Below are 19,977 nucleotides of genomic sequence, written 5' to 3' on the forward strand. Positions count from 1 at the left end.
AGTATAGGATATAGGCGTGATTGTTTGTAACTACATTAAAATCAGGAAATTAGAGAGGTATAAACTTATAAAGGTCTCAAGGGATCCCGAACTAAGCAAAGGATTCTTTAATTCAACCCTGAGAGTAAAGAGGGATTCTAAAATAAAATTCAAATTTTAGTGAGGAAATTGTCAGTATTAATGCATACCTATAGCACAGTATAATAAAGAGTACTATCGTACAGTATGGCCACTCCCGCTCCCCGCTGAAAGACAAGTGCCGCCCACCCCTCTCGGCTATCTCACAGTTACTGCCTGCTAAAAACGCGAACAGTCAAACTGTCATATCTCACTCATACAAGCATAGTACGCGTTCACCTACACGAGCTTAATGTGTGCTAAGAACGCGCCTCTTTCATATATTTGATCGCCAGTGTCCGAGGTGTGCCTATAGTAGTTTGTTTATTCTTATATATTTTTCAGGTTTAATAATTATTTTATTTGGAACATCACAATTTCCTCATTAGTGAAGTGAAAAGCAGCGTGAGCCAAAAAGCCTCCCTACGCTCACAATTAAATATTAGAAGCCTTCGTTTCATTTAATATGCCCTCGCTTCATATATGTGAACAGTATTAATGAGAAAATAACTTTGCAAATAGTACATTACGATACAAGTGCGTAAAAAAGGAAGTTCGAAACGAGTGGCGATAAATTAAAACACGACCGAAGGGAGTGTTTTAAATCGACACGAGTTACGAATTTCCTTTTCGCACGTGTATCGTACGACGTTTTTCAGTACAGATGAGCCTAAGAAATTTTGACCTGGCATATAATGAACCACTTCTCGCACTAGTGCGTAAAAAAAACACCATCTGTACTGAAAAATATATATAAGCCTCACAAACACTTCAGAATGTTATTAAATTATATTAAAAAACGAAGCAAATATTTTTAGCAAATACGGACGAACAAAGAACATTTATTAAATAAGAAATATCCTCAAGAAACGGAATAATTCTGAAATCGTTGACTGCAAATATAATAAAGTAATAAAACGACAAAAACAAGGTCTTACCCGATTTACGACTTGTGAGCAAAAGCACTTTTTGCTTATTTTTCTTTTATACCGAGTGGGAAACGTAACAGGGACTAATTCGGTATCTTTATGCAGACTCTGGATGGAGCAGAAAGCTAGGGAAACTGAGCAAAAGACAACTCCAAATAGGCGAGACGACAATAAAAACTAATTAGTCCATCAGTTAGATTATCAAAGAATTTTAGACACGTATTTTTTCTCGTAAACGAAAAATGACGACGGTACAGTGCGTTGTTTCGCGTGACGTCACGCCTAGATACAATTTTTACTTAGAAGTGACGTCACAAGCCCCCACTCCGGAATTTTGATGCTCTATATCTTTGTATTTTTTCATTAATTAGAAAAAGCGAAAAATATGTGTTCAGTATTTTTGGACGATCTAACTGACGGACTAAACGTAATGCCATTTATTTTAAATGTAGTCGTCATTCCTATTGTAACGGGGGTGTTCAACTGTTCACAGGTCATTACGGGGTCAAAATAATTTTGGCCAAGATGGGACACGCTTACAACACTGATTGTCGCATGTGTGGTGAAGACCTCTAATGTCCCGTCCCGTGAGACATCTAATGCAATATACAATAAATGCAATAATGTGCGGATGTCACGCCCTCGCCAGACAAAGAATGAAGAACTTTGGAGCAGGTTACCTGGTGCCAAAGGGCTTCAGAGAGCTACCTATGAGCCTCATCATCCGATACGTGGAGATCTGGAAATGGCCGAAAAGCTCCTGAATAGCTGAAGGATCTTAGGATCGTAGGCGGTAATTGCACAAAAGATCCCGATGGTCTGAAGTGTATCCGTAAGAGCCCCAGATTTAAAATAAGATAAGATAATTCGATATATTTTAAATATCAGACTCAGAGAGACAAACAGACGAAACAGCAAACAATTCATAAACTAAAGCAGCCTACCACAGAACATATAATATGGCACTAAGTACTCTAAGTAGTTCGCAAAGTGGTACGATTCTTTTAAGGTCGAAACTTCAAAGGACCCAATGAACTGAAAACTTCATACAATACACATGCGAAGTGGAAATAAAATAAAACACGACAGAAAGGATTATAAATTGACACTTATTTTCCGCACTTTTATCGTAAATTACATCAGTGCGATATAATAGTACATTTCGATACAAGTGCGAAAAAAAGGAAGTTCGAAACGAGTGGCGATAAATTAAAACACGACCGAAGGGAGTGTTTTAAATCGACACGAGTTACGAATTTCATTTTCGCACGTGTATTGAACGATGTTTTTCAGTACAGATGGACCTCCGAAGTTTCGACCTGGCATATAATGAACCACTTCTCGAACTAGTGCGTAAAAAAACGACCATCTGTACTGAAAAAAATAAAGCATGCCATATGCAAAAAAAGTGTTCTCCGGATCTAACATAAAGTCATATCATAATGTTTGCTCCTTACGACTTCAGTATACGGTAACAATCTGGGTTTATCGTTCTCACCCTGTATAAAGTTACAGTTAAACTGGCATTTGGCGAGGAAAACACGATAATAAAACTTACATGGTTATGTTAACACGAATAATTTATCTCGCAACATTCAATAGAGATTTAAAATTATGGACCGTGGCGGCCTCCCTGTATAAAAGGGCTTGTTTTTACACTTTGTGAAGTAGCAAGTGCAGGTTGATGTTTTTTTTTACCCGGAGAAGTGATTAGTAGAGCATTTCTTTTTTTTGCCATTTTTTTTATTTTGATTTTTTAGGGATTTTTAGGTCAATTGTACTCAGAATCACGAGTACTACTTTCAATCTCACTGGGAGACAAAAAGTGTCCCAGAATTTCCATACATTTTTGTTACTTTCCTCTTTTGTTACCCCACACAACATGTACGGAAAATGGTAACAAAATAAGAAAAAAACGTATGGGACAATTTTTTTAACTACTAAGATTGAAAAAGCTAGTGATTCTGAGTAGAAATAGCATAATTTTTTTTTTTCAAAAATATCACATTTCATAAAAGTGGCGAAAAAAAAAGAAATGCTCAGTAATCGAATCAACTTCGCGTGGCAACGTAGAAGTGGAATGTGGGATATGGGTTAAATTGTGGCGTAGGCGAGAGGCTGGCAACCTGTCACTGCAATGACATAATTTCGTCTTCTTTCAACCCCTTAACACTTTCGAAACCGGGCTCTACGCGGCGCTACGACATTTTCGCTACATACGGGTTTCCCCATGTAATCGGCTACGCTTCTACGAGCGGTGTGCCCGACAGTCGGGTTCTTGGTAGCGAAAGTGTTAATTGCCGAGAGTGATACTGAAACTTGACCGTTTCATATGCTCTGCCTACCCCTTAATGTGTCTAACCTTATATATTCCAATATTAAAGTGTCTATCAGTGGCGGCTGGTGAAAATTTTTGCTAAACAACACTGAGCAAAAATAAACCTACCTTAACATTAGGTACTTTACTAGTAGGTAATCAATTCCATACAAGCCGGTGGGAATCGGCTTGTATGGACCAGGCGCCGCTGGCTGTGTAAGCTTACTTAGCCTAATGATAATCATTGAGTGGTAGAAAATTTTAAAGCGTTATATTAAATATACTTTTTAACCCCCCCCCCCCCCCCCCCCCGGTGTTATAAGTTTGACGTGTTTGTCTGTTTTTTTTTTTTTTGAAAGCTGAGTTCGTCGAGATGTTTCATTAAAATCGGTCCACTTATTCACTTTTCAGAATCTTAATTTTGTGGTTAGGTTATTCTTAAAACCATGCAATCAACTTTAACATAAAATGCCTCATTTCACTACGCTCGTGTTCTATAAAAAGATGTTTCCCTGGGAAAATCTTTTACAAGTCTCCTAGTATAAACACTTCCTTTAAATATGTTTCGGCTCTCGTAAAAATATATCCAAGTTTTATAGGGTATAGATAACGCCGAGATTCTGTTATTTTATAGGAGGGAAGTGAAACTAATAAGAATAGCGGGTTTTTGGAGCTCAAATTTATTCGGATAAAATATAACCGGAATTATATTTGCTACAGTACAGTTGTTATAAATAAGTGATGATTTCTGTACCTTGTCGCTTTCAATCGTTTGACAATTTCGTTTGACATTTCATACACGACGTTAAAGCGACAAGGTACAGAAATCATCACCTACTTATGCCGGTGACTGTACTAAATTCGTGTTGAAACTTCAAGACATAAGAACCTTTATAAGTAATAGCAAAGAGGATCGAGTATTATAGAGAGGTACTGTCGAAGTAAAATGTGTAATCACATCACAGTGCATAGACTGCCATCTCTTGACACAGGCTTAAAACTTATGAACCTCAGTTTTGACAATTTGGCCCATATTCTTAGCTTGAAATGTGTTAAAATGTCAAATAATTAGCGCCATCTAACTGCGCGTACCCCAAAGGTGTAATGCCATCTAGGCCACCGTACCTTTTTCTGTATGGTACTGAAGTACGTTTTTTTTCTTAGACTTTATCTGTCTATACGGAGTTATATATGTCTTTGGTAAATAGTCTGGTTTTTGACGTGAAACGATAGTCTTTAAAAACCCGTAGTTAAAAAAACCCGGACCGAAAACCAGATGTAACGAAAAGTGTTATGGCACGGTGGCTTATATGTGAGTGTGCACGGGAAAACGTCCCACTTTGTCGATTGCTATAAATCCGATTTGTCAGAGGTTACCGCGATCTAATCATGAAATAAAACTATGGAAACGGATTAAATCGCGTATACGATGACGTAATGAATTTACAATTCATCCCGAAGTTTCGAACACTTTACAGCGTTCGTGGTCAACGGGTGACTGAGGAAAAATTACAATGTGCAAAAGCTACCAATCATAGTATAGTTTTATTTCCGATTTGTCAGTTTATTCATATATTAAAGATACAGTGAATGCGGCGTTATAGAATAGATCTTAACACTTTGCCGGAGGTGTGAATTTTTCCATTTTTCCTTTAATTTAAAAATATGTTTTAATTTAATTTAATTTTAGTTAGATAATTTTATGTTTTAATGTTAATTTAATTTTAATAAATTATTTTTTATGTTTAAGTGTTAAATTAATTTAATGTACCTAAATTAATTATAATTTTGATTTTAATTGTAATATTTATTTATAAACATATGTAATCAAACTGATTGGCTTGAAATAAATGTTTTATGAGCAATAATTGTCTTGAAATAAATGTTTTATTTTTATTTTTTATAAACAAATCTGCGCTAAAAACGTTCCATTCTGGGCTAAAATTACCCCTATTTTTTTCCCATATTTTCACCCCGGCCTATTGTTTCACACCCGACGTATCAAAGTAGGGTGCGCAGTCACACGTAGCGGTTTAGTTCCGGATATTTAGTGCGAAATAGTTTAAGGCCCAGTAGGCTCGTGTAGGGACTCAGAATGAGCGAAAGTGGGAACTAGATTGATGGACTCGGAACTTTAAGCGGGAAACATATTTGAGATAAAATCTCATTCATTCCTCATTGCGTTATCCCGGCATTTGCCGCCCGGGAGCCTGGGGTCCGCTTTGACAACTAATCCCAAGATTTGGCGTAGGCACTAGTTTTTACGAAAGCGACTGCCATCTGACCTTCCAACCCGAAGGGTAAACGAGACCTTATTGGAATTAGTCCGGTTTCCTTACGATGTTTTCCTTCACCGAAAAGCGACCGGCAAATGTCAAATGACATTTCGCACATAAATTCCGAAAAACTCATTGGTGCGAGCCGGGGTTCGAATCCCCGACCTCCGGAACGAAAGTCGCAGGTACTTACCGCAAGGCTACCAGCGCTTAATTTTTGGGATAAAATAAAAAGTAACGGCGATTACTATTTTTATATTTGGGATAAAATAAAAATATTAATCGCCATTACTTTTTTTTTAATTTATTATTCAAAACAACATGTACCTACACTTTTATAAATTTTATATATCTCGCCAAACTATGACGTTTGATGGCGAGTTAACGCTCATTTTTACGCTTATAACTTAACATATTTACTTAATTAACACAATTTGTTCATAGTTAAACCTGACACTGCGAATTTTTAGCAACTACCATTTGTTTAGCGTTTAAGCGTTTTTATCTATATAATCTATATAATATAAAGCTACAACCCGACTGACATTTTTCCAAAAATAGGCAGAGGGGGTTTTTGCGGGTGGCAGTGTTTGGTGTGGTCGTATAGAGTTTGGTCCTGCGACCCCGGATAGATCAGACCGTCGGTCTACCGGTTCCGGGTAAAAAAATGTTGGACGGCCTGGCCAAACGGCTGGAGTTAGCCGGGGAGTGTTCGACCAAATGTCATAGAGGACCCTGGGCAGTTTTTGACGCCGCCATTTTTTTTTCAAAATGGCCGACTTTTTTTTTTGACGATTTTTCAAGTTTGTCGTGGAGAGCTCAAATTTTGGTCATAGAATCTCCAAGCGGCCTTGATTCGAATGAAATAAAAAAAAATTGAAAAATGCTACAAATGTGGGAAAACTGGCCACTTTTATTTTGTATGGCAACTTTTAAACCGTAAGAGATAGCCGGGGGGTGCTCGACCAAATGTCATACAGGTATCCGAGTTGAAAAAAGTTGCATTAAAAAAAATTCAAAATGGCCGACTTTTTTTTTTGAAAAATTTCAAAATGGTCCTAGCGCGCTGAGATTTGGCACACGGGTGGAAGGTGGCCCCAAGATTTATATTCAAAAAGAAAATTTTGAAAAATTCAAAATGGCGGCCTTTGAGGGCCAATTGAAATTTGAATGGAGGTTTTTCTTTTAATTACCATAGCTCCGTAACGGTACAAAGAAGTGAAAAGTGCTCAAACAAATGTTATACAGTCACCCGAGGTCCATCGAATGGCATTAAAAAAAAATCAAAATGGCCGACTTTTTTTTTTGAAAAATTTCAAAATGGTCCGAGCGCGCTGAAATTTTGCACACGGATTGACAGCCACCCCAAGATTAGTATACAAAAAGAAAATTTTGAAAAATTCAAAATGGCGCCCTTTGAAGGCCAATTGAAATTTGTATGGAGGTCCTTTTTTTAAATCTCCATAGCTCCGTAACGGTAGGGAAAAGGTTAATAGTGCTTGAACTAATGTTGTACAGTTATCTGAGGTCCATCGAATGGCATTTACCAAATTTCAAAATGGCCGACTTTGAAATTTTTTTTTTTTATTTTCGGTCCGAGCGCGTTCAAATTTGGCACGTGGTAAGAACGGGGGCCAAAAATAGAAATGAGAAAAAAAAAATTTGGAAAAGTCAAAAACGGTGGCGAGAGGGGACAAAGTCAAATTTCCCTACCAGTTTGTATGGAGGTTTTTTTTTAAATCCCCATAGCTCCGTAACGGTAGGAAAAAGGTTAATAGTGCTTGAATTAATGTTGTACAGTTATCTGAGGTCCATCGAATGGCATTTACAAAATTTCAAAATGGCCGACTTTCAAATTTTTTTTTTATTTTCGGTCCGAGCGCGTTCAAATTTGGCACGTGGTAAGAGCGGGGGCCAAAAATAGAAATGAGAAAAAAAAATTTTTGGAAAAGTCAAAAACGGCGGCGAGAGGGGACAAAGTCAAATTTCCCTACCAGCCTGAGGGAGCGTTCCACAGCCCAACGGTCATTGCTCCGGTCCGAGGTCCGAGCTGCGTACAGACAGTGCTCCCAAGCAAAAAAATATAAGTAAAAGTGTCTAAAAATATAAGTAAAGTGCCGCGGAGGCGTAGGGCCGAAGGCCCGGAGCGTCCCTGAGAGGGGCGCCAACTTCCCTACAACCCCCACAGTAACTATGCGGAGGGCTGAAGGCCCGGAGCGTGTCTGAGAGGCTCCCATCAAGCACGCGAAGGCCGCAGGCCGAGCTGCGGGCAGAGAATGCTCCCAAGCAGAACAATAATGAAAGTGTCTAAAAAGCGACGCGGCGGGCCGGAGGCCCGACGCGGAGCTTCGAAACCAAGCGAAGGCCGAAGGCCGAGCTCCGCGTAGGGTCGAAGGCCCGGAGCGTCCCTGGGAGGGGCGCCAACTTCCCTACAACCCCCAGTAACTACGCGGAGGGCCGAAGGCCCGAAGCGTGTCTGAGAGACTCCCAAGCACGCGAAGGCCGCAGGCCGAGCTGCGGGCAGAGTGCTCCCAAGCACGCGAAGGCCGCAGGCCGAGCTGCATACAGACTGTGCTCCCAAGCAGAACAATAATTAAAAGTGTCATAATAAGCGTAGCGGCGGGCCGAAGGCCCGACGCGGAGCTTCGAAACTCAGCGAAGGCCGAAGGCCGAGCTCCGCGTAGGGCCGAAGGCCCGGAGCGTCCCTGATCGGCTCGCCGGCGGTCCGGGAAGTTGGAGCTTAAACACGACCCAATAGTAAAAGTGTCTTAGAGAAGCGAAACGATGGGCCGGAGGCCGCAGGCCGTAGGCCCGTCGTGAGCTTCTCAAGACACTTTTACTATTGGGTCGTGTTTAAGCTCCAACTTCCCCACAACCCCCATAGTAACTACGCGGAGGGCCGAAGGCCCGGAGCGTGTCTGAGAGGCTCCCAAGCACGCGAAGGCCGCAGGCCGAGCTGCGGGCAGAGTGCTCCCAAGCACGCGAAGGCCGTAGGCCGAGCTGCGTACAGACTGTGCTCCCAAGCAGAACAATAATTAAAAGTGTCATAATAAGCGTAGCGGCGGGCCGAAGGCCCGACGCGGAGCTTCGAAACCCAGCGAAGGCCGAAGGCCGAGCTCCGCGTAGGGCCGAAGGCCCGGAGCGTCCCTGATCGACTCGCCGGCGGTCCTGGAAGTTTGAGTTTAAACACGACCCAATAGTAAAAATGTCTTAGAGAAGCGAAACGACGGGCCGGAGGCCGCAGGCCGCAGGCCCGTCGTGAGCTTCTCAAGACACTTTTACTATTGGGTCGTGTTTAAGCACCAACTTCCCTACAACCCCCACAGTAACTACGCGTAGGGCCGAAGGCCCGGAGCGTGTCTGACAGGCTCCCAATCACGCGAGGCCGTAGGCCGAGCTGCGGGCAGAGAGTGCTCCCAGGCACGCAAAGGCTAAAGCAAACAAGCAAAGCAATAAAACAAATAAGCAAAGCAAAAAAACAGACAAGCAAAGCAAAAAAACAAAAAGCAACAAGAAAGACCGCGGGGCCCTCGGGCCCCGCGCACCTTTAAAAAACTAGTTTTATTTTATGTTGTTTTTTGAGTTGCTCGTATTTTTTATAAGTAGCTGGAAGCTAAAGCGCCTCGAAAAAGACTTCACTACAGCTACGTAATTAAACTGAAACTTTTTTTATTACGTGGTAACTACAAAATCGTTTTGTTTTGTGAGTAAAAATTGTTAAGGAAGATTGTAATGTTCCAACAGAAGTGCTTACCTTACACATTTAACGGTCACTTTTAAATATGGTGTAATGTTTTGGGGCAATGCCACTGACGAATAAATGATATTTTAGGAAAATAATAGGGCGCGAATCGTCGGGACGCATTTTAAATTTATCATAAGCTATATAATTCGTTACTATTGTTTTATTCCACGTTATTTTAAAGTAAAAAAAAAAAGTTTAAGATCAGTATGAGGCATTAGAACCATGGAACCATGCCAGACACAAAATATTGAGTATGAAGTATCAATGTTACTTTAAACGCAATAGTGAAAGGCGTCCATTGTAAGCAAACCCTAGGTACAAAACTAGTCCGTAAAGCTAGTTGCAACACCTGGCAGCCATTTTTCTTTCCCACCTCGTAATTACCCACGAAATTGCTATTTTTGCGCACACGGTAGAAAATTAACGACCGAAAAGCTTTAGCGCGCGGAATTGATTACATACTACATTTTCACCCCCATGTTAAGGCATCTCTATAAATCTTTGTAAAATTTGTCTTTTGACAACAAACATAAATAACAGAAAAACCAGAAATAAAAAAAATTAACGCAATAAATAATCTGATTTCATAATTCTTATCCTTAATCCTTAATAATATTATAAATGGGAAAGTGTGTGTGTCTGTTTGTTTGTCCGTATTTCACGGCAAAACGGAGCGACGAATTGACGTGATTTTTTAAGTGGAGATAGTTGAAGGGATGGAGAGTAACATAGGCTACTTTTTGTCTCTTTCTAACGCGAGCGAAGCCGCGGGCAAAAGCTAGTATTATATATTTGTGTATGTTAAAGTCATTGTATTATAATGATTACACTTACATGCTGTTTCTCGCTCAAATAATCTTTTCAATCTAAGATTAGCAGTTAAGTTCATAAATGCATGTACGTTTCTTAGAAATAAACAGATTTTTTTTTCATAAACAGACTGCTTATCATAAGTTATACGATATACCCATCTAGGTACTTTCGTAATATTAAAATGGTGCACCTTCGTCTTTCGGCCCAATAAAACCATAATCAGGGAGCGTACTTTTCATGCCGATGACATTAATCTGACGTCACGCTCCGTATAGGGTGATCCCAAATAGTTTTATTGTAAATTATTAATCATTAGTCGTCAATCATTTTAATCGTGTACAAATTACTTCAAATACAGTAGTCCATTTACATGTGGCATAAATAATACCTACCTACTTGAAATGTGAAACGTGAATATATTTATAATATATTTTTTTATACACAAATTAAATTAATTTTTTTTTATTTCGTTATAAACAAAGAATAATTACAACAAAGTTTTATATTGTTAACAACACATTACAATAAATACGTAGAGAAGCGAATTCATCTCTATCGTAAAGCACACCATCCTTCTTGCATTCATTACCGTGCAAAGAAATTCATAACTTAAAATGATTAAAGACTAATGATTAACAATTTACAATAAAACAATTTGTGATCACCTATATGGAGCATGACGTCAAATTGATGTCATCGGCACGAAAAGTACGCTCCCTGACCATAATATACCCAAAATATTCAATTAATGTGGATCAAAGTCTAAAATGACGTTTATTCAATCAGAAACATCTCATTACACTCAGACATCCGATCGTTAATGTACGGTCAACCAATTGGAACCCTAGGCCACTGTAGAACTATGTCATAGTGACGTTAAAAATCAGATTGTAAGAAATCTCTTACTGTTTGTCAGTTTGATATGGTTGTAGAGTGGCCTAGGGTTCCAATTGGTTGACTGTACCTAAAGCGAATGTGACGTATTTTAAAGTTTGTATCAAACCATTTATCAGACGATGATGACGATGATTGATAAAGTTATCAAAAATAACAAAAAAATCAAACTGTTCTTACGCCATTAAGATACAGTGAACTTGGCAGGCCGCTCGCTGCTGAGTTGCCACGAAATACTAAATCAGGAGATAGACGTTTTGGCAACCCGCCGCAGACTCCTGCCAGTTGTCGGGTCGTATCGGGTCATGAGCACGTCATAATTATACTTTTAAGATATTTTAGGTATCCACACTAATATTATAAATGGGAAAATGTGTGTGTCTGTTTATTTGTCTGTCTTTCACGGCAAAACGGAGCGACGAATTGACGTGATTTTTTCATGTGAAGATAGTTGAAGGGATGGAGCGTGATATAGGCTACTTTTTGTCTCTTTCTAACGCGACCGAAGCCGGAGCAAAAGGTAGTAACATTATAAAAAGGTAGTCAATGCGTCTGTAGTAACAGGTGACATTCGACAACCGTTTCAAATTTGTTAAAAACACTTGCTATATTATAGTATGAATTTTCTGAGATGAACTTTTCGCTTTAGCCGTAATCTGTTAAACAAAAGCCTTTGTGTCTATTGTTCACGGCGGCTAGCTCCCGTTTAAACGGCACGTGCTATAGTCTCAGTGTAGTTAAAAAGGAACTATCATGATAGTAATAAGGTTCAAATCCATAAAAAGCCCTTTCGGAGATAACACGTTTTGTCATCTTCAAAAAAAGTTACCTGCATACTGCAAACTGTTTAATAAATTTGAACCTTATTGCTATCATGATAGTTGCTTTTTAACTACACTGAGACTAAAAGCACGTGCTGTGGAAACGGGAGCTAGCCGCCATGAATAATAGAAACAAAGGCCTTTGTTTAACAGATTACGGCAAAAGCGAAACGTTCATCTCAGAAAATTCATACTATACTAGTAATAGTAAATTATGTGACACAGCGTGGGTTCTGCGACCGATGTGACACGTGTATCTTGATATATTATAAATATAAGAGGAACACAGATTGACTGAATCCCACGGTAAGCTCAAGAAAGCTTGTATTGGATTGATAAGTAACATTGTTACTCAGCGTCAATATTTCCTTGTTGAGCGGGCAATGAACGGCGAAATGTCACTGTCGGGCGATAATTGTCACTGTTGTGAAATAGGCCACAGAACACAGATGTCATATATACCATAGATCAAGCAAACGTATCTACTTAGCGTGTCAAATGAACTCAGTGAAATCCACTGAGTTGTCCGTCTTTAATCGCAGCTTGCAGTTTTCGGGCGTCAATTTTTGTAAGTTGAAGTCAATCAAAACATAAAAAAATTATGAACAATCAAGAGCCTGAGACATATTTAAAATTACAGGCAAGAAACAACTTCAGTACAAAATTTGACACGCTCGGCCCCTATACAAATAGATGAACTTGTTTCTTCTATATAAATAAACTTCTGTGCCACAGAATGTCACTAAAAGACCATAGAGGAATAAGTATGGGAAGAGTTGTAATTCCATACATCAGTAAATGCGGGTTATTTATATAGGCATAGTTAAGTGACATCTACCGACAATCACGCGTCAATCACGCGTCAACTAGCGTGAATTATCAGTACTGCTACTTGTCAATAGATGTCGCCACGAACGAAAAGTCTAATTTTCACCAATTTTTAGCTAATATTACAATGATACCTCTATTAATCAGTATTCTGTTTTCAATTCCTTCTGCTTGGAATATAAGTTGTAAACTGTTCTAATATTAAAAAACCGGCCAATAGCGTGTCGGGCCACGCTCAGTGTAGGGTTCCGTAGTATTCCGTATTTTTCTCAAAAACTACTGAACCTATCAAGTTCAAAATAATTTTCCTAGAAAGTCTTTGTAAAGTTCTACTTTTGTGATTTTTTTCATATTTTTTAAACACATGGTTCAAAAGTTAGAGTGGGGGGACGCACTTTTTTTTCCTTTAGGAGCGATTATTTCCGAAAATATTAATATTATCAAAAAACGATCTTAGTAAACCGTTATTCATTTTTAAATACCTATCCAACAATATATCACATGTTGGGGTTAGAATGAAAAAAAAATATCAGCCCCCACTTTACATGTAGGGGGATTTTTGCACTTAGTTGGCGTGACTGATGTACATATTGGTACCAAATTTCAGTTTTCTAGTGCTAACGGTTACTGAGATTATCCGCGGATGGACGGACGGGCGGACGGACGGACGGACAGACAGACATGGCGAAACTATAAGGGTTCCTAGTTGACTACGGAACCCTAATTATTACAAGACGAGACACAGTTGCCACCTAGTATCGAGTAGTGGTACTGATAAAATTCACGCTATTCGACGCGTGATTGACGCGTAATTGTCGCTAGATGTCACTTAACTATGCCAATACAAATAACCCGCATTTACTGATATATGGAGTTACAAGTTACAACTCTTCCCATGGGTACTTATTTCTCTATGCTAAAAGACAAAAGTATATGTTATTTTTGGGTACACTAAGTAACGGTCACGCCATTCACTGTCTCCATACATTAAATAACCGTGGTGTTACGAGAGTATCGTACTTTTAAAATGTCAATAACTCAAGACTCTGATTAGGGGAATACCTTTAAACGTGATAGTATTGCGCATAAGGAAAATTATTATAATATTTAGCATTATAAGAGTCAATGCAGTTCAGCGAGGAAACCGGATTGGTGTGATCTGCACACATATATTATCCATACTTAATATTATAAATGGGAAAGTGTGTGTGTGTCCGTCTTTGGCCGTCTTTCACTGCAAAACAGAGCGACGAATTGGCCAGATTTTTAAGTTCATATACTTAAAGGGATAGAGAGTGACATAGGCTACTTTCTACCCCCCCCCCCTCCACTTCCCTGAAATAGGGGGTGGAAGTTTGTATGGTTAATTCCGCTATTTTCGAATAGGAGAGGAAAAGGGAAAAGATAGTAGGAAAAATTGGAAAAATTTACGCTTCCGGCGGGACTTGAACCCGCATCATTTAAAATGTTTAGAATCGTCGTTAAAAATTAAAAAAAGATAGTAGGTTATAATGCATTTAAATAAAGGAGGATAATATATTTTTTATTTTACAACAGAGATAAAATAATAGTACATTACGATACGAGTGCGTAAAACAGGAAGTTCGAAACGAGTAGCGATAAATTAAAACACGACCGAAGGGAGTGTTTTAAATCGACACGAGTTACGAATTTCCTTTTCGCACGTGTATCGTACGACGTTTTTCAGTACAGATGGCCCTCAGAAGTTTCGACCTGGCATATAATGAACCACTTCTCGCACTAGTGCGTAAATAAACACCATCTGTACTGAAAAATACTTAAAATTATTCATTTACACATTATATGTAGGTATAAAAGCTGAAGGGCTAGCGCTGGTAGCCTGGCGGTAAGTGCGTGCGACTTTCGTTCCGGAGGTCGCGGGTTCGAACCCCGGCTCGCACCAATGAGTCCTTCGGAACTAATGTGCGAAATGTCATTTGATATTTGCCAGTCGCTTTTCGGTGATGGAAAACATCGTAAGGAAACCGGACTAATTCCAATAAGGTCTAGTGTACCCTTCGGGTTGGAAGGTCAGATGGCAGTTGCGTAAAAACTAGTGCCTATGCCAAATCTTGGGATTAGTTATCAAAGCGGACCCAAGGCTGTATGTATATATATGCCGTGGTAAATGCCGGATAAAGCAAGGAGGATGATGACAAATTATATAAAAGTTATTTGGTATATCGCTCTTTCTTAAATTCGAACACAGCTTTCATTAAAGAATTGAAGGACCTTTTTAACAAAGAGAAGTCAAGCATGGTCCAAAAAGTAGCTGAAAGTTTGGCGTCAAATGGTACCATGTGGCACTTCATCCCTCCTAAAAGTCCAAATTTCGGTGGATTGTGGGAAGCAGGGATAAAGTCCACCAAATATCACATCAAGAGAGTTATAGGAGAGTCGACACTTACCTATGAGGAAATGGCGACTTTACTTAGCCAGATCGAAGCGTGTCTAAATTCTAGACCTATATCGGTTGTACCCAATGATCCCAACGAGCCAAACTCTTTAACTCCGGGTCACTTTTTAATAGGAGAGCCTCTAGTTACGGTTCCAGAAATCAACTACGAGAGCTCAAATATCAGTACACTCAAGCGATAGCAACTGACCCAGCGGATGCTACAACACTTTTGGCGTCGTTGGTCAAACGAGTATTTAACTCATTATTTACAGCGGTACAAGTGGGCACTCAAGTTCCTGAACCTAAAGTCGGGGACGTTGTTTTAGTAAAAGAGGATGATCTACCTCCTTCCAAGTGGCTTTCGGCAGAATCATGCAGAAACATCCTGGCGCAGATCAACTGACCAGAGTTGTAACTATTAAAATGTAAAAACAACTTAATTAAGCGACCAACGTCAAAGCTTTGCATACTGCCGGTGGCTAATTAGTTTTTAAGTTACATATTTTAGTTCAAATGTCATTGTGTTTAGTTTGTCAGCAATGACCCCTGCTAGTTTCATTTTGAGGTTGTGCAATAATTTTGTGTTCTTTTTCATTCTGACAACCTAGAAACTTCATGGTGGGCGGTCGAGACGAAGGACATGTTGTCTAGCTTTCTTTCAAGTACACCGCTAGATGTCGCTGACCCTATTAGCAAACTAGCTAACGATATGTTTATGTAAATTCTATTAGACTTAAAATTAGCTGTGATGTTTTGAGAAAGAGAAAGTAATTGTGTGGATAGTTTTATAGTAGAATAAATATACGTCTGTTGATTATTTGACATGGTATTTGTTCTTGCTATTCCTTTCGAGACCCTGGTATTTATACAACTATCTGACAGCAGATGTCAAAATAAATAACATTAGGAAGTTTGTTATATATTTTTCTCGTTATTTTTTATTTTATTTTATAACAACTAAGTATCTAAGACAAGTATCTAAGTGATAAGAGACCGTAATTAAGAAACTCATTTCATAGAAACATGAATTGTATTTTCACCTAAAAAACCTTCCCCGTTTTTTTTACTAAAATTAAAATAAAGCACGGTGAATATATTTAATATTTTAAGCTACTAACAACATTGTCGCGGTATTCTTGTATTGTTTTTTTTTTTGCAAAACGTTTTATGTATTTTATTTACGTATACATACATATTAAGTAGAACGATACCTATACTTATATTATAAAACAAAACCATTGTTTTCCAATCAAATGAAAAATATGAGTATTATTTGAACAGTGAAATGAAAAAAAAAGCTTTTTGAAATTGTAATTAAAATATTGTATTTTATTTTGAAGCGATCGTAAATTCCATTTATTTTATATTCTGCAAAATACAATTCGTTGAACGAGGGCATTTCTGGCAAAATATTTGAGGCTGTGTATTCAGACTTATTTATACTTAACTGTAAATATAAAAAAGATTTTACCTGCATTTAATTTAAAGAATCAGATTCCAAAAATTGGATATAGTGTTTCTTTGACATCTTAACAAATTACTAAAACGTAAGACTTGTTATTGAAACATATATACAGGGTGTAAACCTAATACGGGCGAACCTCTTAACGGTGGTGAGTATAGGACGTAATTAGATAACTTTTACTTAAAATTGAATTTTTTTTTATCCATACAAATTAATTCGGCCCGCAACGTAATACAAACACACTCCCGTTAAACGCTCGTTGACAGTTGTCATTGATGGTCATCGCAACCACGTTTACAGTACATTACTGCTGAGATTTTTTTCAAAAATTCATTATGGGGTGAAAATTAAGAGTAAATCAAAAACACTTCTTAATAATATAATTTAATTATCTGTTATTACCTTTACGCGCTGTAAAAATAAAACATCCAATATAATTTAAAATCTGTTAGAAAAATAATGTAAATATGAGACAAAAACATTGTAACTGAAACGTGATTGTAAAAAATATACGTTTGTATCTCACTAACACAAAAAATAGTTACATATTATTTTCGTCAATTTGATAAGTATCTAAACAGATATTTATTGTGTAGGTACTTTTTGCACGGAAAAAAACACTTTATCTTTTTTAAATTCGCTGGTTTTTCAATATTACTTAATAAACTACCAGTAAAATACCAAATATTTCTACAGTACCTGTGTAAGCCAAAGAAATGACAGAAAACCTTAAAAAATCCAAGAAAAATACGCTAACGGTATTTACAAACCAAGAAGCAGCTTCAAAACAATCGACGAAAACATCACCATAACAACCTTAATTACCTCCATTATACACTGTTAAAATACACAGATAAATTCTACAAAATCTCAAAGAAAAAATTGGCACAATTTAGTTGTCAATTTTTGTTTTTTTTAAACAAGTTTGACGTACCTGGGTTAGCGGCGGGCGGCATTGATGCGGGGTCGGGTATCGCGGGTAAACTGACTGTCAAGCGCTCGGTTTCGGCGGGATTCAGACGGCCAGTGCTGTGCTGAGGGGGGATGCTGAGGAAATTTTATCGATAATTTGTAAATGGGACTTTAGGTTTCACAGGTTATATTTACCAAGTTCTTTAGCGAAGAATGTTTATTAAAAGAAATTACTTATTTGTTAATGTTTGCGTAATTATATAATTTACTAGCTTTTGCTCTCGGCTTCACTCGCGTTAGAAAGGGACAAAAAGTATCCTTTGTCACTCTTCATCCCTTCAACTATCTCCACTTAAAAAATCACGTCAATTCGTCGCTCCGTTTTGCCGTGAAAGACGGACAAACAAACAGACACACACACTTTCCCATTTATAATATTAGTATGGATTGAAGAATTTATCAAATCGTTCTTAGGTGCAATATGAGAGATGATTGACCATGTTATTCAAGGGATATTGTAAAGGAAAACCAACCATCTTACATATTGTTGTAACTTCATCTATCCCACAGTTGTTATTAACAAAATAGCACTTTTATAAATATGTATGTATTTATACAGGTAAAATAAAAGGTGTAGGACTTAGTTAGGTACTAGTAGCGACACGCAAGTTTAGCGCTGGCCGTTATTGCGCAGAAGTCAGAAACAGGTCTCTCAGGGGATCGATTACAGGGGCGAAGTGTATGCGTCCAATGCGCAGCTATCCCCTCCACATTTCACTCACCGCTAAACTTACGTGCCGTACTTGTAATAATGATTAATTTGTCATATTTACATGTATTACGTGAATTACCTCGCCAGTGATGTTTCTGAACTGATACGTCCTTCACACCTCCAAGAAAAGAACTTGACCTACTGCCACCTTCTATTGGCTTACAGTTTACACGTTGAAATTTTCCACGGGCAAAGGCTTACTATCAGGAGATCTATCTGTCTTGGAAGAAATACTTCTTCCAATAGGTTCAAAAATATTAATGTTTATTTATCCAAAACTTTGCTCTCAGCCTAAACAAAGTTAACCCAACTTTATCGACCAACACCTTCCCCATAAATGACCTTCAAAATTCCATCGACTCCCCCCATCCCTACTGCCACGCAAGCGCAATACCACAGCCGCCCGTCTCTTCGCTCTGTTGATTGATTCACAACTTGCTCAACCTTCACGTGCTCTCCGCCAGCTCATCTTGACCCCTCCCACCCCTTAACGATCCCTATAACCCTCTTCACTTAAGAGCGAAGCCCACAAGATGGGGGGTCTACCTCAACTGGCCAGGTTTATCTGGGCTCGATTTGTTTTAACAATACCAAGTTTGAAACTACAGTTGGCGCGACTGAAAAGTCGCGCGATAATCGCGTGCGCGATTTTAGATAAGGTGGTTAAAGTTTCTTTTGATTTAATAATTGTAACTAAATAAGTAGTGGGGTTTTATATGTCATCAAGCGTGTCTTTAACGGCATATATGTACATTATATGTTTTTGGCTTCATCTTAAGCCTGCCTTAAAAGGACCCCATAATCTCCAGAAATGGAAGGTTTAGGTATTAAGAAGTATTTTAGGGATATTCTTAGACAAATTGACTGTCTTACAATAAGTTGAAGTTAGCTTGTGTTGTGGGTATTCAGACAACGATACATATGCATCTGTGTATAGAGCAAACTATACATACAAATTATCATAGAAAACATCAATTCAGGAACAAATTCCTCTGGTCATCACGCGTATAGGGAAATGAAGCCAGATTCATAAGACAGGTCTGATCTGGTCCTATATCCAATAGTACCGCTCCGTGCGAAAGATACGTAACTAGCTCTGACTCTCTAGCCAAGAGAATTATTGTACTCTAAGCTACAGGCTCTGCGTGCATAGCCAACGTCACAACCTCTTATGCTTCCTAGGAGTGTAGCTAGCTTTCTGTATCGTTCTTTTGTAGTGGCGCGACAGAGCCAGACTGCGTTTCGCCGCGTAGAGTTAACGAAATGCACAAACGCTAACGGTAATATTTGTTTAGCAGCTATATATCTCTATCGCTCTTGCGTATTGGCGCGACAGAGCCAGACTACGTTTCGCCACGTAGCGGCAATGATAGTTACTTCGGCTTCGGGTTTCCTTGTTAGCAAAGAGGATCGATGGCTACGTGCACGACAATTACGCCCACTACCACGTGAAGTTGAAGTGGAAAATGTCAAAAAATGACATGTAAACAAACATTATATTTTAACGATTTTTCGTTAATTTTAAATACATAGAATAACAAGAGCTACTATTTCAAGTATAATTTAGGTAGATAAATTATAAAGACATGGATATAATACCAAAAATCAGTTTCCAAAGCCATTACTTCCAACCCCAGACTACAGAAAGAGTCAATAAATTGGTGCTGGC

At 38.5% G+C, this 19,977-nt stretch overlaps 1 protein-coding gene across 1 annotated transcript in view; it reads right to left on the reverse strand.

The window, feature by feature from the left end:
• The window catches only part of LOC125241502 (dipeptidase 1-like), a 449,138-nt gene extending 431,548 nt beyond the window's left edge, over positions 1-17,590 (reverse strand). Inside the window, 1 exon segment of the mRNA XM_048150023.1 lies at positions 17,559-17,590. Coding sequence (XP_048005980.1) covers positions 17,559-17,580 — 22 coding nt within the window. The 5' untranslated portion in view covers positions 17,581-17,590.
• Positions 17,591-19,977: the final 2,387 nt, after the last annotated feature.

This window comes from Leguminivora glycinivorella, chromosome Z, assembly GCF_023078275.1.
Source record: "Leguminivora glycinivorella isolate SPB_JAAS2020 chromosome Z, LegGlyc_1.1, whole genome shotgun sequence".
NCBI classification, from domain to species: Eukaryota; Metazoa; Arthropoda; class Insecta; order Lepidoptera; family Tortricidae; genus Leguminivora; species Leguminivora glycinivorella.